This window comes from Chiloscyllium plagiosum, unplaced genomic scaffold (genome assembly GCF_037043375.1).
Source record: "Chiloscyllium plagiosum isolate Xiang-an unplaced genomic scaffold, Cpla_swu_hap1 HiC_scaffold_22, whole genome shotgun sequence".
NCBI classification, from domain to species: Eukaryota; Metazoa; Chordata; class Chondrichthyes; order Orectolobiformes; family Hemiscylliidae; genus Chiloscyllium; species Chiloscyllium plagiosum.
Genome location: NW_028270160.1, coordinates 16,201,905 through 16,227,803, shown reverse-complemented (window position 1 = coordinate 16,227,803; position 25,899 = coordinate 16,201,905). Strand labels below are relative to the sequence as shown.

The window sequence follows — 25,899 nt, the reverse complement described above, 5'->3', positions numbered from 1 at the left end:
CATCAGCAGTTTGCCTATCCATCTTCTCATAGGTTACAAAATCCTATGAAAGAATGTAAGAGTAAGGGACGATAGTATGTTAAATTTCAGTGATAAATTTGAAGATGATCCATAGCAAGTTTTTACCAGCAAAGGACTTTAACAAAATTATAATAATGGACTTGAAGATATAGGATCAGAACAAAACATTTGTGCTTCATAAACTTCAGTCAAATACAATATATAGTGAAGAGAAAAAAGTAACACTGGGCAAGGAATAGAGAAATGGATGGGTGACTTTGTCTGGAAACACCAGCTAAATTTCTAACTGCCATTGGGAGGGGAATTTGTCGATGCCACATTTAGAGATAGGTGTGAAAATATGAACGCTGTGGTATGAACACATCAGTGGGAAGTCCTTTTAGCAATGAAATGTGAAAAAGGAGTCACACATTAACAGATAAGATACTTCGTAAAATCCTAGTGGACTAACCAAGTTTCAACTTAACATCTGCATTGGCAGACCATGTAAAGACATCACTGCAGCTGGTTGGGCCTACAATCCATATCAATTGGTTTTTGGGAAATCCAAAAATTCCTTTGTTATTGAGTGATCTTTCCTCAGGCAAGGGACCACTCTTTCTGAGCACTTGAATGCCCTGCATGCTGGGAGAAGGGCATGTATTAACGCTGAGAGAGAGTAGAGGTCAATATTTGACAAAAGTAAGGACTATGGTAGCCTAGCTGGGAGTATAATGAGAAGTACAAGTCCTTATGATTGAGAGATTATTGATCTACAAACAAATTAGAAGTTAAGTTGACAACCAAAACAAAAAAAATTGGGGAAATAAAAGCCAAAGGAACAGCCGATGCTGTAAATCGGAAGTAAAAACAGAAATTGCTGGAAAAGCTCAGCAGGTCTGGCAGAACTATGGAGAGAAATCAGAGTTAATGCTTCCTGTCAAGTGACCCTTCCTCAAAAAAAATTGGGCAGCTGGAAAGAATTTTGTGCTCATACTAAGGTACCAGATAAGAATCACTCAGCTTTCACTCAATTAAATTTATTACTACAGAAGGCTTTGGAGGTTAAATCACTGATTCAAGAAAGAGGTGGGTAAATGTTTACATTTTAAAGGCACCAAGGGGTATGGAGAGAGGTGGGTAAATGGCATTGAGATACAGAATCAGCCAGGATCATATTGAATGGTGGTGCAGGCTCAAACAGCCAATAAATGGTCTACTCCTGCTTCTAGTTTCTATGTTTGTTATATGTATTGATAAGCACAGAAAAAGTGCTCCCTGATTAGACCCATAAAGCTAAAGCTAGAAATAATGTTCAAAGAGAAACTCAGTGATCAAGATGTTGGTGTGGATTCCCTTCTAGCAGGAAAAGAGACCTTGAAGACCTTTTTAGCTCTTGTAGCAACATACTTCAGCAGTTGCAAGTCAACCAGCGTAAAACCATATTTTGAACAGAGACAAAAAGGCTGAAAGAAAGTATTTTTGAAACTATCTAAATCAGGTGATATAGAAGGTAAACTATGGAAATTAATCAAATGTGTCTATGGGTTGATAGATGCAACAAGGGTTTGATATTTCTTAGGTAGGTCTGTCTTGCTGAAATTGTTTATATTCAACTGAAAGCAGATCCAGTTATGTTCTACTGGTATCACAAAGAGAAACTGGCAGACATCTTTATGATGCATATTGCAGGGGATGTTACAGAATTTGAGAAATATTTGACAGACAAAATCAAACATAGAGATTGGAAGTGTGGCTTCAGGAGGTTTTAAGTACATCGGGTTAAACATATATACAGATTAGGTCAAGAGTGAATATGGATCAACAGCATTACCTGGAAATTGGTAATCAAAGTTTTATTCAAAAACAGGGGAATCTGATAATTTGGCAGTTAGTTAAACAAGTAAGTAAGCCCACAGAGATATAATTTCACATCCAGGGAATAAACCTACCAGTTAAGAAGTTTTATTTGACAGTGAAATTGTTTTGCACTCAAACTTGACCCAAAGCTAGCTAAGACATATAGGAACCTGAGTAGAATAATGAAATGTGCTACTGCTTAGGATGTCTCACCAATGAATAAAACATTAAAGAAATTATTTTTTAATAAATGCACATTCAAGTTTCCAGCCCTGGCTAACTCAAAAGACAAGAAGCTTTTTCAGCAAAGCTTCACATGCCAATCTTCTTGATGGCTATTTCAATCCAGGAGCATTTGACACATTCTTGATGAAAAGAAAATGTTGTCCATTAGCCTGTAAAATCAAGAGAATAAAAAAGGTGGTTAAAAGTCTTTAGAAGTTATAGAAACTCAGGTGTATTTATCTATTGTTCTGAAGGAAATCCTATACAAGGGACAATTGAGAAATTATTATTGAGTGAAGCTTTCTCTACACTGTCCTCATCAAATACTCCCAAGACAAATACAAAATTAAGAGTAAAGCTCCATCTATACTCCCAGGGTAGATTCAACATGAGTTAGATTAAGAGCTAAATTCCCATGTCCAGTGCCCTCACGTACATTGGAGTTTCTCACAAATTATGAGGATTTTAAAGATTCCCATTTGCACTTTATTTTGATACTAGAATGCACTATTATATTTAAAGACAACAAGGCGTACATTGATGCTGTAATAGCAATAAGAGCAGTGGAGTTTAAGAAGTAGGAGCAGAATAAATCAAATGGCCTCTCGAGCCTTGTCCACTATTCCATATGTTTATGGCTGTTCTACTGCCTAAACTTGACTTTCCCATTTATGCCCTAATTCCTTGCGGATGGAAAATTTGTCTATCCCAGTCTTGAACAGTCCCAAGACAATCTGCGGTCACAGTGGCTTTATATGTGAAGTTCACTCAGTTTCCAACCCACAAAGTTTTACCAACAGACTCAATTATTTTCAGGATATTTCTAAAGTAATTATCAGTCAGTTACCCAACTAAGAATGAAAGACTTGGACTTATCACAGCAGTGGGATGTATAAAAAGTACCTCACACACAACTGAATCACTTTGCAATGCAGTTACTATTATTTTGCAGTAATAATCATCATTTTACACACAGCAATATCTCACAGGCTGCATTTGTTGTTTTTAACCATCAATTAATGGAAAAGCGATGCCAGGATGATTCCCTCCTTGTCCTCAAGTACAGCCAAGGGATACTTAGTTAGCAGAATAGGCAGAAGTAAACTAGTGCCTCATCTGAGGGACATTACCTTCAGGAATGTACTGCTCCCTTGGTACTCCTCTCTCTAGATATGTGCTGAGGTCCTGCAATGGGACACAAACACATCAACATCTAATGCAAAGGTAAGGTTAGTAGAACTACAATACCAAGACATACCAAACAAACTGAACATCTAAGATAAATTGGGGCCCATTTCTATCTTATCTATGAAAACAAATGGAGAGAAAGGAACAGGAAAAGGTCGAGAAATACCTCAATTTCAAAATAGCCAGCCTGATTTTGAAATCTCTTCACATTCTCCACCTTCCTTATGTTTGTAACTTCTCTATCCCTACAATTCTCCAAGATCTCTGCACTCCCCCTAGTCTAATCTCTTGCATATCACCAATTTTAATCACTCCATTGATGATAACTGTGCCTTCAGTTGCCTAGACCAATAATTCAGAAATTCTTTCCTCTCCGGACATCTCTTTACCCCTGTTAAAAAAAATGCATATTCAATTCTTCATCTGACCTAATAAATATTTTTGCAACTCAAGGTTCAATTTTGTTGAATGTGCATTTCAATCAAGCATCTTCAAATGGTCTACTATGTTAAAGGCAATGAATAAATGCCAGTAGTTATTGAACAAGATATAGTCCAACCAGCGTTATCACAGAATCACAGGATTCTTACAGTGCACAAAGTGGCCATTTGGCCCATCATGCCCTGCATCAGTTCTATCCCTTAGTGTCAATTTCCTGCCTTTTCCCCATATCCCTGCACACCATTTCTATTCGCATAATCCTCCAATATTGGAGGTCGCCAGGGTCAGCGGCAGTGGAAGTTTCCACCAACAGCGGGGGATGTTCCAGACCAATTGTAATGCAATAGAGATAGGTGACATTACTGGATGGTTGACTATAATCTTGAACCATTCTGACCACCATTGCAACTAAATTCACACCCATGTCAATGCTCAGTGAGGATGCGAGAGCAGGAGGCGATTACTAATGAACTTTCTTCAAACTGGGAGGCAGGGTGTGGTGGTGAGGTGAGGTGGGGAGAAAGGGAGATGTTCAGCTCTTGGCCATCTAACCTGTGTATTATCGTTACAGCTGAGGATATCTGAGAGGTGTTCTACTCCTGTTGTATCTTGGACCTGATCAGGTGTACCCTAGAACTCTGTGGAAAGCTAGTGAAGTGATTGCTAGGCCCCTTGCTGAGATATTTGTATCATCGATAGTCACAGGTGAGGTGTTGGAAGACTGGAGCTAACATGATGCCACTATTTAAGAAAGGTGGTAAGGACAAGCCAGGGAACTATAGACCAGTGAGCCTGATATTGGTGATGGGCATGTTGTTGGAGGGAAACCTGAGGGACAGGATTTACATGTTTTTGGAAAGGCAAGGGATGATTAGGGATAGTCAACATGGCTTTGTGCAAGGGAAATCATGTTTCACAAACTTGATTCAGTTTTTCTGATGAATTGACAAAGAAGATTGATAAGGACAGAGCGGTAGATGTGATCTATATGGACTTCAGTAAGGTGTTCGACAAGGTTCCCCATGGGAGATTGGTTAGCAAGGTAGGATCACATGGAATACAGAGATAACTAGCCATTTGGATACAGAACTGGCTCGAAGATAGAAGATAGAGGGTGGTGGTGGAGGTTTGCTTTTCAGACTGGAGGCCTGTGACCAGTGATGTGCCACAAGGATGTGCTGCATTTTAGAAAAGCAAATCTTAGCAGGACTTATAGACTTAATAGTAAGGTCATGTAGAATGTTGCTGAACAAAGAGACCTTGGAGTCCAGGTTCATAGTTTCTTGAAAGTAGAGTCGCATGTAGATAGGATAGTGAAGAAGGCATTTCTTATGCTTTCCTTTATTGGTCAGAGCATTGAGTATCAGAGTTGGGAGGTCATATTGTGGCTGTACAGGACATTGGTTAGGCCACTTTTGGAATATTGTGTGCAATGCTGGTCTCCTTCTTATTGGAAAGATGTTGTGAAACGTGAAAGGGTTCAGAAAAGATTTACAAGGATGTTGCCAGGTTTGGAGGGTTTAAGCGATAGGAAGAGGTTGAATAGGCTGGGGCTGTTTTCCCTGGAGCGTCGAAGTCTGAGGGGTTACCTTAATGAGGTTTATAGAATCATGAGGGGCATGGATGGGACAAATAGACAAGGTCTTTTCCCTGGGGTGGGGAGTCCAAAACTACAAGGCATAGATTTAGGATAAGAGGGGAAAAATATAAAGGGACCTAAGGAGCAACGTTTTCACGCAGAGGGTGGTGCGTGTATGGAATGAGTTGCCAGAGGAAGTGGTGGAGGCTGGTACAATTACAACATTTAAAAGGCATCTGGGTGGGTATATGAATAGGAAGGAATTAGAGGGATATGGGCCAAGTGCTGACAAATGGGACTAGATTAGGTCGGGATATCTGGTTAGCATGGATTAATTGGACTGAAGTGTCTATTTCCATGTTGTACATCTATATGACTCTGTGACTCTAACTGTTAAATTCCAGACCCTTGGTTTGAAGACAATGTCAAGTCACTGGGTAGAACTCTTGCCTTTGAGGCAAAAAGTACTGGGTTCAGATCACAGTCTAGTGAGATGAGCAGAAAATCCACACTGACAACCCTAGTGTGGTATATCCAGGAAATGCTACACGGTGAGCAGTGTTTGTCTGGATGTAACTCAGTTAAACTGAGGCCACCCCTCGCAGGTAGATGGGAAAGATGCTGTGATCACAATTTCAAAGAAAAGCAAGTGAGTTCTCCCTTGTCCTGGCAATCAACATCACTAAAACCAATCCTCCGATCATTATCATTTTGCTGTGTATGGGATCTTGCTGTGTGAAAATTGACTGCTGTATCCCACGGTGACTACACTTCAAAAGTATGTAATTGGCTGTGAATTGGATATCCCGAGGTGGTGAAAGGCGCTACAGAAATTCAAGTGCATTCTATCCTTCCTTCCCTTAATCGTTCCCCACCATCGGAAGGGAATCTGGACTTCTTTAAAAAATTAGAATGCACTGGGTTTTTGCTTCAACAAAAGGAGAATCTTCCAGGTTTCTCCATTCAGACAGGCCCAGAATCAATCCGAAACAGGAGCTGCTGTTTGTGCGATTTAAGGTTCATAACACACCAGCTGAGAAACTGCTGATGCTGTTGTTTTTGAAGCCCCAATTGCTTGTCTCAAGGCCCCCTTGATTCAGGCAGATTTATGCAAGAGCTTGCTGCTGTTATTACAAGTCTGAGCTTATTGGGAAATTGCTACATTATGTAGAGTGTCTAACAAATTGCTTATGTTGGTATAATTGGATTACAACAGCAGTGCAATCCCAGAGGAAAGATTAGCAAAGCGAAGGCACTCGCCAACCTCCGAAGCCATGCATTTGCATTTTTTATTTTTTGCTTCTTCCCCATCCCTCTCTCTCTCTTTCCCTTCCATTCACAAAGCATGCATGTCTCATCCTGCTGTATTAGAAGCAGCCCAGTGCGTTTTTTGTTGTTGTCATTGGTGGATGCCTGATGACTCAATTAGAGGTCCCCATGCTTCAGCCGGTGTGTATCATATACAGTCCCAGATTGAGATGTAATGATCACCCAGTCACAACCTTTGTGGTTTTACAAGGCTAATCTGACATGAACTGAGGGTTAGGGCACCAGCAAGCCTATCACCAGAGCTCACCCCTGACTCATCATGCAGCCAAAATTGTGGATTTATTGGTGATCATATACAATTCCTTAACACATATCTCCCAACTTTCCATAGGATAACCTCATGATATCTCAAAGTGCTATACAGCTAATGAAATACTTCCTGAAGAATAATATAGGAAATGGTGTATCGTAAATGAATATGGGTTCTTCAGGTCTTCGTATAGGTTCAGGCCAGACCCCGAGGTTACTGTTTAACAATACTTACTACATGATAGAAAGGCCACAGAGCAACTTGCTTCAAAAGCTTCAGAAGGTCAAACTTTTTTTGCCAACCATTAACATGTAACGATCATTACCGTGACAGCACAGCATACCTCAGGTGGTTGTCCTCAACTTCACTAAACCCTATCTCGATACCTACCCCAAATTCTTTTCTGAATTTCCAACATTATTAACTAATTGCACTTTCTTAACCTTATTGGCCGAAATATTTAACTAAAAGTATTTCTCTTAAGTCAATAATAAATATCCCCCTCAGTTCCAAAGAGAGAGTTAACTTATTTCTCTCTCTGCTGATGTTGCCAGAACGTCTGAGTTTCCCCTACACTTTCTGTTTTTGTTTCAGGTCTTCAACAATCGCAATAATCCCCTTTTGTTTTGCCCCTTAAAACTGAATGTATTTCCATTCCCCTCCCCTCCCATGAAATCCACTATTCTCAGTTTCACACACTGTGGAGATCTCACAATTCCCCCTGAGTCAGTCATTCAAAATGGGGTAGAAGGCCATTTGGCAGGAACACTGTCCTGGAGCCAGCTGAACCAAAAAGAATATGATTAGTAACAATGGATGGAATCTGATAGGAGCTACGGTGAGAAATCATGCAAGAATTCCAGCAAAGCTTGACTCAATGTCAAGAACAACCCACTTCATCTCTTAACTACAATCCGTGTGTCAGGGTAAGATTCTTGCTAGGGAACAGCAAATTGCCTATTCTGGGGAATTATTGCTTGATCAGTAGGTGGAAATCATCACAAATTGTTGTCCAATCCACTTTGGGTGAAAGTTCATGTATCTGGAGAGGCTGAGGAAATTCCTTACATGATGAAGGCCTGTCCTAGTCCAAGTTGAAGGCATGATTTTGCCAGAAATTATCTTGCTGATGTGTGCCTTGTACCTTGTGTAGGACACCTAACTGCACACAAGCCTGCTGACCTCATAAGGGCTTGATCTGATTTCAAAAGGCGCTCTAATAACTCATTGTACTTAAGTGTTGCCTCAAACCAACCTGTGGCTGTTAGAGACCTCCAGGAGGCTAGATCTCAGTACGTGATGATGAAATGTTCACTGTGTAAAGTCACTTTAAAGCATAATGCACAATAGAGATGGCTGATCCTGAATTAAGAAAGAATTTTGTATTAAAATCATTGGCATTTTAAGTGACAGACTGAAAATGCCTATCCCAATTATCAAATAGCCCTAAAAGGCAAACAATTTTTTTGGATTCAATTTCAGTTTGCTGGACTTTCTTTCACTGTGGAGGTGATCTGTTTAGTTTATTTTGAAACGAAGAACTTGCATTGCAGAACTGCGGAAAGTGGTCAAAATTGCTGCACTGAAAGCATTGGATGCCCCCTGTTGGGCAATCTTGTTACTTGCGATGCTTTCTTGCAGCACAATGTCAGCAATTCAAAGTGGCATTTCCCATCCTTTTCTAATTTTTGGTGAGTTTCTTGTTGGATCAAGGAGAGACCTCTGGGCCTAGATAACCTTCAGGCTCAGAGCAAGCCTTGGACTTCGGTCTCATAACATCCCCGTCAGACACTCTGACTGGGTTTACCTTGTTTGCTGGACTGCTTGCTAAGAGTAAAAAAAAACCTGGAGATGCTGGAATCCAAAGTAGACAGGCAGGTGGCTGGAAGAACACAGTAAGCCAGGCAGCATCAGGAGGTGAAGAAGTCGACATTTCGGGTGTAATCCTTCTTCAGGACTGGGGGTGGGTGTCGGGGGGAGCTGCAGATAGAGAGGGTGGCAGGGGCAGGTTGATGAAGTGGGGATAGGTGAAGACAGGTAGAGGGTATGACCTGGTTAGTCAATGGGAGGAAGGAATCCGCTTGGTGGCAGGGAGGAGTGGAAGGAGAGAGGAGGGGCTGGGATGAGAGTCAGGGGATGGGAAGGGAGGTTATTTGAAATTGGAGAACTCAATGTCGAGTCCTCTGGGCTGTAGGCTGACCAGGCGGAAGATGAGGTGTTGTTCCTCCAATTTGTCATGTGGTTCGTTGTGCAATGGAGGAGACCAAGGATGGTCATGTCAGAATGGGAGTGGGAAGGGGAAATAAAATGGGCAGTGACTGGGAGGTCCAATTGGCTGCTATACTCAGCAAACCAAAGACTGCAAAATCTCAAGAGAGTTTATCGTTGAGGACTCCAACTACTGTTCCATCTCAAAAAAACTAATTTTTCAATACACTGTAACTGCATGAACTGGCCAATCAATGTAAACCATTGATGAAGGAGCCTGATAATTCCCTTGGTTGTCAGGGTCTAGTGGTTGAAGCAGCACATTCAATAATAAATTTTTTTTCAGAGTGAGGTAAGTATTAAACCCTATCCAGGACTGAGTTAAAAAAAAAGTCTGCTGAGGTTTCAGCAATACCTCACCAAATTAGGATATCATTAGTCATGGGCTGCACTGTGTACTGGCTCTGAAGCTCCTGATGAAGGAGCAGAGCTCCAAAAGCTAGTGCTTCCAAATAAAGCTGTTGGACTATAACCTGATGTTGTGTGATTTTTAACCTTGTACACCCCAGTCCAACACCGGCATCTCCAAATCATGACCTTGAAGCAGCTAGTGTTTCAAATGGAAACCCAAGACAGGTCTGACTTGTCCACGTATGGAGTCAGCTATTACGAGGGGGCATAGCTTTAAATTAAGGGGTGGTAGATATAGGACAGATGTTAGAGGTAGATTCTTTACTCAGCGAGTCGTGAGTTCATGGAATGTCCTGCCAGTAGCAGTGGTGGACTCTCCCTCTTTATGGGCATTTAAACGGGCATTGGATAGGCATATGGTGGATAGTGGGCTAGTGTAGGTTAGGTGGGCTTGGATCGGCGCAACATCGAGGGCCAAAGGGCCTGTACTGCGCTGTATTTTTCTATGTTCTAAGTTAATTTTCCAAAACTTATGTCTAAGTGTCTGTATGGGTCCTTCAATAGTGTTGAAGGGCTGCAAAAAGGAAGGGCACTACTTGGCTGGTGTGACGTTGCCTCTTCAGAATATTTCTCACCACCTTACTTTTGGTAAATCTTGAATTACTTCACCTCACTTTGGGTAAGCAGTCAGGCCACTATCTCGGGGAAAGTCTCTGAGAATCTTCTCGCCTTCAGATTTGTCTGAGAAGTTCACTGTCTCCATCAGACTGGTATCTCCATTGTTGCTACCATGTTGTATTGTGTTCTAATGTTGGTTCGTTAGATCTCCATACAGACTCGGGCCAGATCTCTAGGCTGTTATTAAACAGCATTTAATTACACACTGTGCACAATGGTAAGGCTACTTGCTGATGAGCTGTACAGAGCCCACTGTCTCAGCAGAGCACTAACATATGGCAATTGAGGACACAGTGAAGGTACAACTTATCTTTGAGACTCATCTGCATATTCATTAAACTCCTATCTCGACAGGAAAAACAGCAAGCTCATTCAAACATTGACCCAAAAAGCTGCAGTGAACTCACCCAGTATCGTCTTCAAAACAACAACCAAGGGATCTTTTTATGTGCACCTTAGAAGGCAATTGGGATTTCAATTTAATGTCACAACAGAAAAATGGCACCTCTGACAGGGCTGTAGTGTCAGGCTGCTGTGTTTATTCACACCACAGACTATGACTTGAACCTACACTCTCTGACTTGGAGGTGGGTATACTGGCCATTAAGTCATAGCCATTACTGATTTCTCAAAACTGAAATGATCTGAGTCTACTGTAACAGTTTTGTGACTTGGAACAAATTTGGTGGATAACACACTCAGTAATGGTATTGTTCCTCATATTTCTTTTTGTGGCTATGTATTTTTCTTTTTTTACCTTTTTTTCTTATTCACTCACTTCAAATTGTGTAGGAAATGTCTTTCCCTAAGTGCAGAGATGTTGTGTCGCCCCAAATGTAGACAGTCAATTCATTTTAAGCAACTTGGCTCTTGGACAATTATCAAAAGCCCCAGACCTGCAGAACTGGAACTTATAGGCTCAATAAAGTCTAAAACCACTTATTTCTATAATCACACAGTGAAGTGGAAAGTATCCTACAGAGACAAAGAATCCTTCAAAATCAGTCAAAACAGTACTAGTTTAGTACTGGAAATCCTCTGACCTACGTCAAAAGACAGAGTGAACTCCGAGTGAGTCTCCAGACTTACCTCTAGTTAAAAATACCTAGACTGTCTTCATAGATCTCTTTGATGGTATTGACTGGTTTCTTTGACAGATTTGATAGTTCTTTGACAGTTTGTCAGTTCCAATAAGTTTATGCACTTATTTTACATAAGCATATCTATTTTTACTGATCCCAAAGGCCACCTGACCTCTCCTAAAGGGTTACCTTAGCACGGTGGCTCAGTGGTTAGCACTGTTGCCTCACAGTACCAGGAACTCAGGTTCGACTCCACTCTGGGACGGCCGTCTGTGTGGAGTTTGCACATTCTCCCCATGTCTGCATAGATTCCCTCCGGGTGCTCCAGTTTCCTCCCACAGTCCAAACTTGTGCAGGTTAGGTGGATTGGTCACGCTAAATTGTCTGGGTGGGTTAGCCATAGGAAATGCAAGGTTACGTGGATGGAGGCAGTGCTGGGGAGTGGGATGCTCTTCAGAGGTTTGGTGTGGACTCGATGGGCCAAATGGCCTGCTTCTACACTGTAGGGATTCTATGACTTCCATGATGATACATCTCACCCAAAGGATGCCTTATCTCAACTGAAGGACAACTTACTTCCCTCAAAAGTGCTCTGAGACAGCTCCCAAAGGCATGCTTACCTCTCCAAAAGGGCATCCACAGATGCTGCCACAAGCTTCATGCCTACATGGTCTGATCTGCACAATTGAGTTTCAGATTCGGCCCTCACCAAAATCACGCAGGAGTGGAGGCAGCTGATGATTTAAATAGTGCACTGCCTCCGTACACCACATGAGCACAAATCCTGAAATGTCTCCTTTCAATCTCCAGAAGAATGAAGTGTGTGTGTGTGCGTATATAACAGGACCTTGTGAGTGTTTGTGTAACAGGACTGAGTACCTTCACACTGACTGTAACAGGACTGAGTGTCCCAGCATAGACTGTATGTAACAGGAGCATCTTCCTCGTAGTGTCGTGGGCAGTATTTTTGAAGAAGTCTGCCTCTGTATATAAGGATTGTACTGGAGTTGTCCATTTAAGTTACACTGCATCTGAAACCAGTGAACTTTAACTTGGCCTTTCCAGTGAGGAAGTGTGGGGAGCCCAGTGACTGCTGGTGGTTTGGATGCTGTTTACCAAACAATAGAGGCATCGCTCACTGTGAGATCCTGCGCCGCCTGTTCCCTTCGTATTCATCTTATGGTTTGCCAGGGGCTGAAGTTATTAAGTTTTCACTGCAGTCATTCATCACCTGCACACAAGTTAGCACAGCAGAGCTAGGTCCTTGGAAATGATGTCTTGTACAATAATTAAGTAAATGAGAAAGTTAAATCTTGCTTGGGAGCTTTGAGAAATGAAATGGCAGTGAGTTTGGCAGCCTCTCCGTGAAAATTAAGAGACATTTCACACTCCCTGAGTAACCCCAGCGTCATATTTTACCCAAGCAGAGGGAAATTGACTCGTAATTAGTGCTGTCATGGAGTTTTTTGATGGGCGAATAATTCATTAAACGTTTTGCAGTGAGAGATTCTAATGGGGAATCGTACCAGAGGGCTGGATTTAAACCTCATTATGGCTAACATGCCATTAATACAGATTCAACCCACTTTAGTAAAGTTACTTACCAAGCGCATTCAATGAAGGCAAGCAAGTCAGGTTGGGAGTTATTTTGAAGGATTTTTTTTATTTTGCTTCAACCATTAAGATATGCTCCTTTGGCACCTTAACCTGTTGTACTAACATGCATTCCTGCTGCAGGGACTGAGCTGAGGCAGGTCTCTTTGGACTTGAAGGGCTCAGTAGGATACAAAGTGGCTTGATAAAACTGTTGTAAGTTTATTTATGTCCCTATCTATGTAAAAGCTGGGCCTCCCCTGGTTTTGCTTACCATTGGGTCAGACGTAATGCTGTTTTATAATGGCAAGATCAATATACTATATATCCCGTACCATGCTCACGCCTGGTCAACAGTGGCTGCTCCACGCTGTAAAGTCTCAGGGAGGTCAGTCAGAGTTCATTTGCAATTTAGAAAAAGCATGTTTTTAATTTCAGGCCAGGCCTTTGTTCTGAGGAAGGGTCACTTGACCCAAAACATTAACTCTGATTTCTCTCCACAGATGCTGCCAGACCTGCTGAGCTTTTCCAGCAATTTCTTTCTTTTTTTTAAAGATTGTGCTTGTATTCGTACAAAGGGGATAACATTTTTCCAGCCAACATAAAAGCTGGAGGATGTAGCATATTTATATATTTGTACATATATACGTAATAATGTGTTTATGTTATGGCCTTGCAGAGCACACAGGGGAGATTTACAAAAATTGGTTCCAAGCAATGGTTTCAATGATGTGAAGAGACTAGAGAAACTGTAATTTGTCATCCTCAGAGACGGGAAGGTTAGTAGGAGATTTAATAGAAGTGTTGGAAACCAGGAAGTCAAAATTATTGTACATTCACTGTATTTCCTTCCTCTGGTTGTTTCACGTCATCTTTCAAATGCTAGCACAGGAGGTGAAGATATTTACAGGTGGATGCAGGGAATAATATTAATTATTGAGGATGTGCTTCATTATGACGGGATAGGGAGAAACTGCTTCCAATTGCAGGACGATGAATAAATGAAAACTGCTTATTTAAGGCCATTGAAAGAAATAAACTGAAAGGAGGATAAGAATGTTGTTTGCACAGTGTGTCATTATGATCTAGAACACATTGCCTGAAAGGACAGTGAAAGCAGACTCAGTAGGAACTTTTAAAAGGGAGATTTGGAGAAATGATTGAAAAGGAAATATTGCAGGGCTATGGGGAAACAGCAGAGGCATGTAAGTGAGCACAGGTAAACTGAACTCAATGGCCTTTGTTGTACCCTCTACAATTGAATTAATTGTTGTTAGAAAAAGTATCAAGCCTGAGGATTGGGAGCATTTTAGAATTTAGCAAAATGAAGGAAGGAAAATAGCATATCAGCGTAAAATTGAAAACATATAGAAATTGGCTGTAAAAGCTTCTATAAATATGTGAAGATTAGTAAACACAAATGTAGGTCCCTTATAGTCAGAAGCTGGGGAAATTATAATGGAATGAATGAAGAAATGACCGAGGAATGGAACACATACTGTAATTCTAACTTCTCAAAAGAGGGCTCAAATAACATCCTAAAAATGATAGGGAACCAGGATCTGGTGAGAAATTGAAAGAAATTAGTATTATTTTTAAAAATGGTATGGGGGAACTAAATGGGGCCTGATAATCCACATCCTAGAGCACTGAAGGAAATGGTGTGGGAAATATTGGATGCATCAGTCATCATTTTCTGTAATTCTACAGATTTGCAAGGTGATCAATGTAACCTCACTATTTAAAAAGGGAAGGAAAAAAACCCAGAGGATTACAGAGAAATTAGCCTAACAACAGTAGAGGGGGAAATGCCACAGTCAATTATAAAAAAAGGTGATAACAGAACATTTGGAAAGCATTAACAGGATTGCCAAAGCCAACATGGGTTTATGAGAAGCAAATCAGTTGGATAAATATAGTAGAGTGTTTTGAAGATGTAACTGATAGAGTAGATAAGGGAGAACCAGTGGATATGGTGTATTTGGGTTTTCAGAAGGCTTTTAATAAGGTCTCTTACAAGAAATTCATGAGCAAGGTAGAAGGACATGGAATGGAAGTAATGTATTGGCATGGACCAAGAATTGGTTGATAGACAGGAGACAGAGAATGGGAATAAATAGGTATTTTTCTGAGCGGTAGCTGATGGGCTGAGACCACAACTGGAGTATTGCATGCAGTTTTGGTCTCTCTACCAAAGAAAGGATACACTTACCATTGAGGGAGTAAAGCGGGGTTTGATTGGGCTAATGCTGGAGATGGAAATTGTGGTGCTGGAAAAACACAGCAGGCCAGGCAGCATCCGAGGAGCAGGAGAATCGACGTTTCGGGCATAAGCCCTTCTTCAGGAATGAGGCTGGTGTGCCAAGTGGGCTGAGATAAAAGGTAGGGGGTGAGGGAATTTGGGGGAGGGGCACTGGGAATACGATAGGTGGAAGGAGGTGAGGGTGAGGGTGATAGGCCGGAGAGGGGGTGGGGGCGGAGAGGTCGGGAAGAAGATTGCAGGTCAAGAGGGTGGTGCTGAATCCGGGCGTTGGGACTGAGATAAGGTGGGGAGAGGGGAAATGAGGAAGCTGGAGAAATCTACCTTTCATCCCATGTGGTTGGAGGGTTCCTAGGCGGAAGATGAGGCGCTCTTCCTCCAGGCGTCGTGTGGTCAGAGTCTGGCGATGGAGGAGGCCAAGGACCTGCATGTCCTTGGCGGAGTGGGAGGGGGAGTTAAAGTGTTCAACCACGGGGTGGTTGGGTTGGTTGGTGCAGGTGTCCCAGAGGTGTTCCCTGAAACGTTCTGCAAGTAGGCAGCCTGTCTCCCAAATGTAGAGGAGACCACATTGGATCTCCTCTACACTGGGGATTTACTGTATCCGTTGCACCCGATGTGGCCTCCTCTACATTGGGGAGACAGGCTGCCTACTTGTGGAACGTTTCAGGGAACACCTCTGGGACACCCGAACCAACCTAACCAACCGCCCCGTGGCTGAACACTTTAACTCACCCTCCCACTCCGCCAAGGACATGCAGGTCCTTGGCCTCCTCCATCGCCAGACCCTGACCACACGACACCTGGAGGAAGAGCACCTTATCTTCCGCCTATGAACCCTCCAACCACACGGGATGAATGTAGATTTCTCCAGCTTCCTCATTTCCCCTCTCCCCACCTTATCTCAGTCCCAACCCCTGGATTCAGCACCACCCTCTTGACCTGCAATCTTCTTCCCGACCTCTCCGCCCCCACCCCCTCTCCGGCCTATCACCCTCACCCTCACCTCCTTCCACCTATCGTATTCCCAGTGCCCCTCCCCCAAATTCCCTCCCCCCTACCTTTTATCTCAGCCCACTTGGCACACCAGCCTCATTCCTGAAGAAGGGCTTATGCCCGAAACGTCGATTCTCCTGCTCCTCGGATGCTGCCTGGCCTGCTGTGTTTTTCCAGCACCACAATTTTCAACTCTGGTCTCCAGCATCTGCAGTCCTCACTTTCTCCTAATGCTGGAGATGTCAGGACTGTTCTATGAGGACAGATTGGTTTGACTGAACCTGTATTCACTAGAATGAATGAGAGGAGATCTGATTGAAACATATGAAATTCTGACAGGGTTGAACAGACTAGTTGCAGGAAGGATGTTGTCTCTGGTTGGACAGTCTAGAACCAGGGGACACAGTCTGGTCCAGGCTCTAAGGAATACGTGCATTTTTATAGCACTTTAAGTGACCATGGGGCATCTCAAGGGTACAAGAAGCGTTTTGTTAGCTTTCCCAACAACTTTAAGTTATGCATTATCCTAGACAGTGAACTTGCAAAGGCTATTTGACATCAGAGTCATCACAGTCTGTTCTCAACTGATGTCTATGCTGTCCTAAAGGGAGTTTTTTTGACAGTGATCGGAAGGACCTCAGATAATTTCTTCAACTCCGTCAGGAATAATAAACCTAATTACATCACTCCAGATCAATGACTTCCTCTGGTTAAGTTTAGAATTTTGAAACTTGTTTGAGGTACTTAAAATGATAAAGTGATATTATGGAGTAATATCACACAAAATGAAATGATTTATTCCAAGTAGAGGATTGAGGGTTGAAGTCTGAATGAGGAAATTTAAATTAGAGCTAGATTGTTTGGGAGTGAAATCAGAAAGTACTTTTTCATTCAAAGGGTGGCAACAGTCTAGAAATCTGCCCCCCCCCCCCACCCCCAAGTCAAAATAGAGCATTTAGCATCAAGACTGAGAGCCTTGAAACAACCACCAAACCTTAAACAGACTATTGTTTGCAGTAAACTATCCAGCTTTCAGGACAGCATTGACCACAATACCACACAACCCTGCCATGGCAATCTCTGCAAGACATGCCAGATCATCAACATGGATACTACCATCACATGTGGGAACACCACCCACCACATACATGGCAAATACCCATGTGATTTGGCTAATGTTATCTACCTCATACACTGCAGGCAAGGATGTCCTAAGGCATGGTATTTGGCAAGACCATTCAAATGCTACAGCAACAGATGAATGGACACCGTACAACAATCACCAAACAGGAATGTTCCCCCCTAGTCAGGGATCATTTCAGCAGTCAAGGGCATTCAACCTCCGATCTTTGGGTAAGCGTCTTCCAAGGCAGCCTTCAAGATACGCAACAACAATGCAAAATCACCGAGCAGAAACTGATAGCCAAGTTCCGTACCCTTGAAGATGGCCTCAACTCTAATCTTGGGTTCATAACACGCTAAATATAATCTCACCACACTGTTCTGTATCTGTAAGATCTTCCTTCCTGTTCTGTTTTGACACTATCACCTTGATAACTCGTTACGATCCTCGGATGCTGCCTGAATTGCTTTGCTCTTCCAGCACCACTGATCCAGAAACTCGTTACGATCTGTCTACCTTAATTAGTCTGTACAGTTTTGGATTACTTGGTACTTTGGTTAGACCTCATCATGTAACTCCTTTACCTGGCATGTTATTCCAGCTGTTTGGTTTGTCTCCACCACCACCTTATTTTTAATATTTTGTAATTATCTCTCTGCTGCAATTAATCCAATTATAGGTCATCCTTCCATCTACTATTCAGCTGTTGACACTTTACTCACACCATCTGACACTTTTGATCACCTGCAGAGACTTATTATTCAGCCTATTGACACTCCACTGACACCATTTGTGTGATTTTTTTTATCTCTCTGCCTATTGATCTCTCTGCTTCTAAATTCTGTGTCTGTGTGCTTTTCTTTCAACTGACAAAGGGGCTACGCTCCGAAAGCTTGTGATTTCAAATGAACCTGTTGGACTATAACCTGGTGTCATGTGACTCCTGACATTGAAAGTATGAACCAGCTCAAACCCTGTGACTCAGTGGCATCTTGAATTCCTGGGTTTGTGTAATTCTTCTGTGAATGTCTATGTTACAACTTTCTGTCAGACAGGACTATCCAACTGGACCATTCCCAAGCACAGGAAGCTGTCAACTTAGAAGAAAAAGGTGTGCAAGAAGTATTTCAAGCAGTAGCCTGAGTCTGAACAAATGGAATTTACTCTGATCTCCAGAAGTGTCATCACTGGCATGGACACAGTAGCTGCTACCTGACACCAGTACTGCAAAGAGATGTTGCCACTGCTCTGCCAGGTAGGTGTGTTTTGTATTTGTCAAGGAACTATTATTCCTCAAATTTAAGACTTTGAAATTTTCATGCTATTTGGCCTTTAAACTATCTCATTCAATCCTTATGTTCAATCCTTATGTTCAAGTCCTTTCTTGTAGTACTCTCTATGTCTAAAATTTCCTCAATTCTTATAACTCTCACAGATTTCAGTGCCTCTCCATTTATTTTCCCTTGGTCATTCCTAATTTTAATTGCCTCACCATAACCAGTTGTTTCTTCATTGCCTGAATGTTAGGTTCTGGAATTCCCTCCATAAACCTCTCCCCTCTTCCTCTCTTGTTCCTCCTTTAAGCTGCTTTAATAATATCTCCAAATGTGTCTCTGTGTCAAATTTCCCTGCTTATTTTCCTGTGAAGGAGCTTGGGACATTTTACAACATTATAGTTGCTACATAATTGGGATCTGGTGTTGCTGAAATACCAGCTTGCCACCATTAGAGGCCCTTAGAGAGCCATGGGCTGTGGATAGGCACATACTGGTGAGTAATTAGGGGAGAACCATAGATCCGAGAGCTCCCATTGTATCAGTCCCTTTTCCCCTCCAAATGTATGCTAGTGACATCCAATTCTACTCCAGCATTACCTCTCTCTCGACATCCCACTATCTCCATCTGTCACTCTGCTTGTCCAGCCTTCAGCACTACATGAGCAGGAAATCTCTGCCATCCAAATATTGGGGAGACCAAAGCCATTGTTTTTGGTCCCTATCCCAAACTGTTCCAATGTCACCAACTCCACTCTTTTGCCTGGCAACGGACTGAGCGGGAACAAGACAGTCTTCAGGTATATGTAGATAAGATTCTATCCTTGTGATCACACCATCACTAAGATGACGTTTTTCTACCTCTGTAACACTGAATATTTCCACCTCAATTATCTGTTTTCTTATTATCTCTAGACCCACTGTTCCAATAAACTCTTGGCTGGTTCACTGTCGATAAACTTGAACTCGTCTCAGTCCGTTGGTGCATTCTAACTCAGACCAAGTCACATTCACCCATCACCTTTGTGCTCACAGACCTACATCAGCTCAAGGTTTGGAAATGCCTTAATTTTAAAATCCCTCCATGGCCTCTCTTCCAACAAACCCAGAAGCTTCATCAGCTCAAAATCCCCCCCAAGACATCTGCAATCCTTTACTTCTTAAGACAGGTACAGCACAGTGTCAGACACGGAGTAAAGCCCCCTCTACACTGTCCCCATCAAACACTCCCCCAGAGCAGGTATAGCATGAATAGAGCACACTTCTCACACTCTTTCTTAATCAATCTGTCTGTCTTTCCATGTCTCTGTCTCACTCTCTGACTCTTTCTTACTCTGCCATTACCTCTCCCTGTTACTCATTCTCAGAACACTCCCCAAATTGTATGACCCACTCATTCTATTATTTTGTTTCCTCATTGTTGAAGTCAGTTTGTGTTGTGGTGTTGTGCAAACGCTATATTGTCATGCCCTGGTGCAAAGTGTGAGCTGTTTTATAGACTGGGTCATGCTATCAGAACTTAAAATGGATGTTCTTATACTGATACATAATTGGAGATATTACTGTGGGAATATCTTGAAACAGAGCCAGAGTCACTCCCAGTAAGATGGCTGGTATCATATTAACACCAGATAGGTGACCGACATTCATCCCATGGCGCTTGGTTCATATTGCATAGAATCCCTACAGTGTGAAAACAGGCCCTTCAGCCCAACAAGTCCACACCGACCCTCTGAAGAGTAACCCACCTAGACCCATTCCCTGAACCTATTACTCTACATTTACCCCTGACTAATGCACCAAACCTACACATCTCTTAACACTATGGGCAATTTAGCATGGCCAATTCATCAACACATCTTTGGATTGTGGGAGGAAACCGGAGCACCCAGAGGAAACCCACGCAGACACGGGGAGAATGTGCAACTCCACACAGACAGTCACCCGAGGCTGGAATCGAACCCGGGTTCCTGGTGCTGTGAGGCAGCACTGCTAACCTCTGAGCCACCGTGCTACACCGGTGGGATCTAATGGCTGGGGCTTGATGTTGGGTCTGAGGACTGGGGTTACTGGTGGAATTAGAGATTAGAGTCCCTACAGTACAGTATGCAAACAGACCCTTTGGTCTAACAAGTCCAGATCGACCCTCCGATGAGTAACCACCGAGACCCATTCCCCTACCCCATATTTACCCCTGGCACATTACACTATGGGCAATTTAGCATGGCCAATTCACCTGACCTGCACATCTTTGGTTGTGCAAGGAACCGGAGCACCCAGAGGAAACCCACGCAGACAAGGGGAGAATGTGCAACCTCCACACAGACAGTCGCCCCGAGACTGGAATCGGACCCAGGTCCTTGGCTCTGTGAGGCAGCAGTGCTAACCACTGACCCACCGTGTCGCCCATAAAGTCAATCAGTGGATTCAGACAGAAAATTATCTGGGGAAATAAGAGAAATGATGCAGATGCTATGGATCTGAAATAAAAACAGAAAGTGCTGCAGAGCAGGTCTGGCAGCAACTGTGGTTAAAGAGACAATGTTGATGTTTCAAATCCAAGATGACTTTTCAGAACTTAGTTTGGGCTCGAAATGCCAACTTTGTTTTTCTCTCTGCAGATGCTGAGTTTCTTCAATATTTTCTGTAATTATTAGGAGCAATTGCACTATACTATGTGTGTTATGCCAGGTCTTCCTTCAGCAGTCTCCCTACTTTTGGAAGCTGGGCTGATGAGTTCCCTGGAATTTTGTCTCTGAATCCAAATGTAAATTCTGCTTGAGTGCTTGTGGCTGATGGGTCTTCCTGATGTGTGTCTCCCTATCCTGTCACACTCAATGCAGGTCTACATCTGAACACAGTAACTGAACTGACCCTGCAATGGGTCTATAGTGGCAGGAGGCTGAAGACACTGCCTCCATTCTGTTCACAATGCATCTCTGTTTGATGAAGCAGTCACATGACAGTCAAGAGCTTTTTCTAACTTGGAAAGGATGTTTGTAAGGTTTATGACTGCGTTCACAAAATATCTATTCATTTTTAGCTCTCCAATTCCTGAAATGTGATTTAACCATCAGAATCTAATGAATTTATAAAATATCACGGGTTCTGTAAAGTCTTGTAAATGCTTCAGTTATTCACTTAGTCTCTTGTGTGGGTCCTCTGTAATGCGAATAGATGATAACCTAGCTAAAAGCACTAGATCTCTAACAGGCTTCTTTTGTGGTTTATTCCTGTTCTTTGGCAAGAATTGTATGGAGTTTATAGCTTATTATAATTTCTAAAAAGTTAGGTACTTTAGCATAAAGGAGAGACATTGGATGACATGTTTGAAAAATGTCCTTCATGAATGGGAAATAAACTCTAATACAGCTCAAATCAATTGGATGGAAATTCTCTCTCTTTCTTTATTTTTATTTTCTTTCTCCCTGTCTAACTTGCTCTCTCTCTATCTCATGCACACTCTTCCACTCTCACTCTATGTCTCCTGTTCTCTCATGGTCACGAACTTGCTTGAATTCCCTCCCACTCCCATCTCTTTCAGGCATGACTCTCTCATTCTCACTTCAAATGATTTTCACACCTTGAAGGGCTTGAGACTGTGATTTTCTTTCTATACTAAATGTTAGAAAGTTCTAATAAGCACATGGGATCGTGGGCATGAATAGACACATGGAGTACAAAAGTAAGGAAATTATGCTAAACCTTTGTAAAGCACTGTCAAAAAGTGTGGCACTGGAGAAGCACAGCAGGTCAGGCAGCATCCGAGGAGCAGGAGAATCAACGTTTCGGACATAAGCCCTTCAACAGAAATGCCAACTCTCCTGCTCCTCGGATGCTGCCTGGTCTGTTGCGCTTTTCCAGTGCCATACCTTTTGACCCTGATCTCCAGCATCTGCAGTCCTCAGTTTATCCTAGTCTTAACAAAGCACTGGTTAGGCCTCAAATGGAATATCACCTTTAAATCTGTTCACAGTTTATTAAAGGATGTCATGACATCCAAGAGGAGCAGAGGAAATGTACCAAAACGTTACTAAGATGAAGGACCTCAGTTACATGCAGAGACTGGACAAAATTTAATTATTCTCCTTCAAGCACCTGAAGGTTAACACCAGAAGACCATTAGATGTGCAGGTCAGGTGAAGTGGCCATGCTAAATTGCCCGTAGTGTGAGGTGCATTAGTCAGGGGAACGTGTCTGGGTGGGTTGCTCTTCAGAGGGTCGGTGTGGACTTGTTGGGCCGAAGGGCCTGATTCCATACTGTAGGGAATCTAATCTAAAAAAACTGTAGGAACAGAGGTAGGCAATTCAGCCCATTGGGTCTACTACTCCATTCAATGAAATATTGCTGATCTGATTATCTGCAACGTTGCTTTCATACCTTGGGCCCATAACCCTTGATTCCCCATACTAACTAAACGTATGTCTGCCTCAGCTTTGAATACACTTAATGACCCACCCTTAACAAAGCTCTATGATAAAGAATTCTACACAAACTTCTCGGAGAAAAAAATCCTCCTCATCTTTATTTTAAGCAGGCAGTCCCACTGATTCTAAACTCTTCCACACGGCAAACAATCTCTCCTCATTTATCCTCTCGAACCCTTTACGAGTCTTATATGTTTCAATAACTCATTCTACTTAACTCCAATAAGCGCAAGCACAAGCCCAATCTATTCAACTTCTCCTTATAAGAAAATCTCTCCATATCCATGATCAACCGAGTGAACCTTCTCTGCTTAGCCTCCAGTGCTAGTATATCTTTTCTTAGATAAGTGGCCCAAAACTGTTCACAGCATTCCAGCTGTGGTCTTAGTTTTGCCTTGCATAGCTTTTGCAGGATTTCCCTATTTTTATACTTCATTCCCATTAAAATAAAGACCGACTTGCCATTTCTCTTTCACATTACGTGCTGAGCTTGTTTGCAAACATTTTGTGATTCACGCACAAGGACTCCCAAACCCCTCCGAGCTGCAACTTTATTCAGTCTTTCTCTATTTAAATAATATTCAGCTCCTCTACTCTTCCTGGCAATGTGCATAAGCTCATATTTCCCATTGAATCTGAACAGTGTGTCAGCATTCATAAAGAGTATCCCCAGTAGTAGGTCAATATTTACAGGGAGTCCCTAAGTGTGTTTAAGTAATTACTGGGAGATCCCTGGAGTGTGTCAGTATTTGCAGGGGTTCCTGGTAGTGGTTCAGTGTTTACAGAGAGTCCCAAAGAATATGTCAGTGTTTATAGGGAGTCCCATGAGTATATCAGTATTTGCAAGGCATCCTTGTACGTGTGACAGTATTGAAAGGAGGCCTGCTGTTGATGTGTCAATATTTATGAGGGCTTACTGTGATTGTGTCAGTGTTTACAGGAGAGGATCTGTGAACTTCTAAGTATTTACAGAGCATCCTTGTGCACTTTTCAGTATTTGCTGTGGGTCATTGTGAGTGTGTCAGTATTTGAAGGAGGCCCCCTAAGTGTGTGTCAATATTTATAGAGAGCAGATGCCTACATTTAAGATGGTAAAATATTAGCCTAAAGAAACATTTGAACCAAGAGTGAATTATATGAACAGTGACAACCACTGGACAATATCTTTAGGAAAATCTGTACCAAAGTGAGCAAAATAAGAGCTTCAAGTAGTGACACCACAAGAATTGACAAGAGTGCAGATGATTTTGGTAATCCTCCCGTCAATCACGGACACTTTTATTCTTGTATTTACTCTCAGCTTATGGGCATTGCTAGCTATGCTGGCATTTTTGTCCCTAATTGGCCTAGAAAAGATGATGATCCTCTTATAAATGCCCAGTCTGTTTGCTGTAGTTCATTGAGACACTTCCTTTTAAAACAGACTCTGTAATTAGGTCTTGTTTGCTTTGCTATTTGTTGAGTAAGTGAGTTTTGTTTGCCATAAAATATTCTTCTTTGTTGTTTCCCACGCTGCCATCAATGCATTGGTTAAAGTTACAAATCACACAACACCGGGTTATAGTCCAACAGGTTTAATTGGAAGCACTAGCTTTCGGAGCACCGCTCCTTCATCAGGTGGTTCATCACAACCACCTGATGAAGGAGCGGTGCTCCGAAAGCTAGTGCTTCCAATTAAACCTGTTGGACTATAACCTGGTGGTGTGTGATTTGTAACTTTGTACACCCCAGTCCAACACTGGCATCTCCAAATCATGCATTGATTAAGGCAGTGGTGTCAGTAAATATTTCAGATTTCAAAGGAGAAGTGAAATGACTAAATCGGCTATCCTTAACTTATGTCCATATTTATACCCCAATGATGATATCTCTTTCAAGTGTCAATATTTGCTTCAGCTAAAGCCTTCAGATAATGGCAGCCCTCTGAACGTCCTCTACATGGATATTATACCAGACATAAAGGAAGGTCATGCTGACTATGGCAACTCAATAATGTTTACCCGTAATGTATCTTGTACCTTGTTACACTTAATGTCTTCTCAGCATCTGGGCACAGTGCAGGCAATTTCTTGAATTAAACTTCTGAAAAATACACCAGAGCCTTCAGCACAAAATCTAGGCTGACGTTTCCATGCGGTAGTAGGGAAGAACTGCACTGTTGGAGGTGCCAACTTTCAAGTGAGTCATTGAAGTGACGCTCTGTCTGTCCCCTCAGATGGACACATTAGGTATTAATGTATGATTTGGAAGAAGAAAAGGCAGGGGTATTCCTAGTGCACTGGCCCGTGTTTATCCCAGTCAACATCACAAATGAAAAATCAGATCACTTGGAAATTATTTTGTGTTCCTGCTGTCCTCTCCAATAACACGATGGTGCATAGGAGAAAATCAATTATTACTTGCCAAAATCCAGCTCATCTTTTGGCAGCCTTGCTCGTGGAGCAAGAATAAGGAATTTGGCTTTGATCAACGTTCAAAGTCTGACAGTGGTTTTTGACAGTGTCTTCACTGACAGAGATCTGTTTGCAACATCAGGCAGTAGGACCCAGGTTCATGTGAAGCACCACATTGCTGGCATCAAGAACTAGCTTGCACAATTGAAATGTGGAGCTTATTCAAGGAACAGCTACAGCGTGTCCTTGATAAGTATGTACCTATCAGGCAGGGAGGAAGTGGTTGAGCGAGGGAGCCACGGTTTACTAAAAAAGTTGAATCTTTTATCAAGAGGAAGAAAAAGACTTATGTTAGGATGAGATGTGAAGGCTTAGTTAGGGCATTTGAGAGTTACAAGTTAGCCAGGAAAGACCTAAAGAGAGAGCTAAGAAGAGCCAAGAGGGGACATGAGAAGTTGTTGGCAGATAGGATCAAGGAAAACCCTAAAGCTTTCTAGAGGTATTTCAGGAATAAAATAATGACTAGAAAAAGATTAGGGCCAATCAAGGACAGTAGTGGGAAGTTGTGCATGGAGTCCAAGGAG

At 42.3% G+C, this 25,899-nt stretch overlaps 1 protein-coding gene across 1 annotated transcript in view; it reads left to right on the top strand.

Annotated features, from left to right (window-relative positions):
* LOC122561273 (solute carrier family 2, facilitated glucose transporter member 9-like) overlaps positions 1-25,899 on the top strand; it is a 253,152-nt gene that overhangs the window by 123,180 nt on the left and 104,073 nt on the right. Inside the window, exon 3 of the mRNA XM_087998797.1 lies at positions 18,272-18,475. Within this exon, the coding sequence (XP_087854923.1) occupies positions 18,455-18,475 (21 nt within the window). The 5' untranslated portion in view covers positions 18,272-18,454. The remainder of the gene's footprint in view (positions 1-18,271; positions 18,476-25,899) is intronic.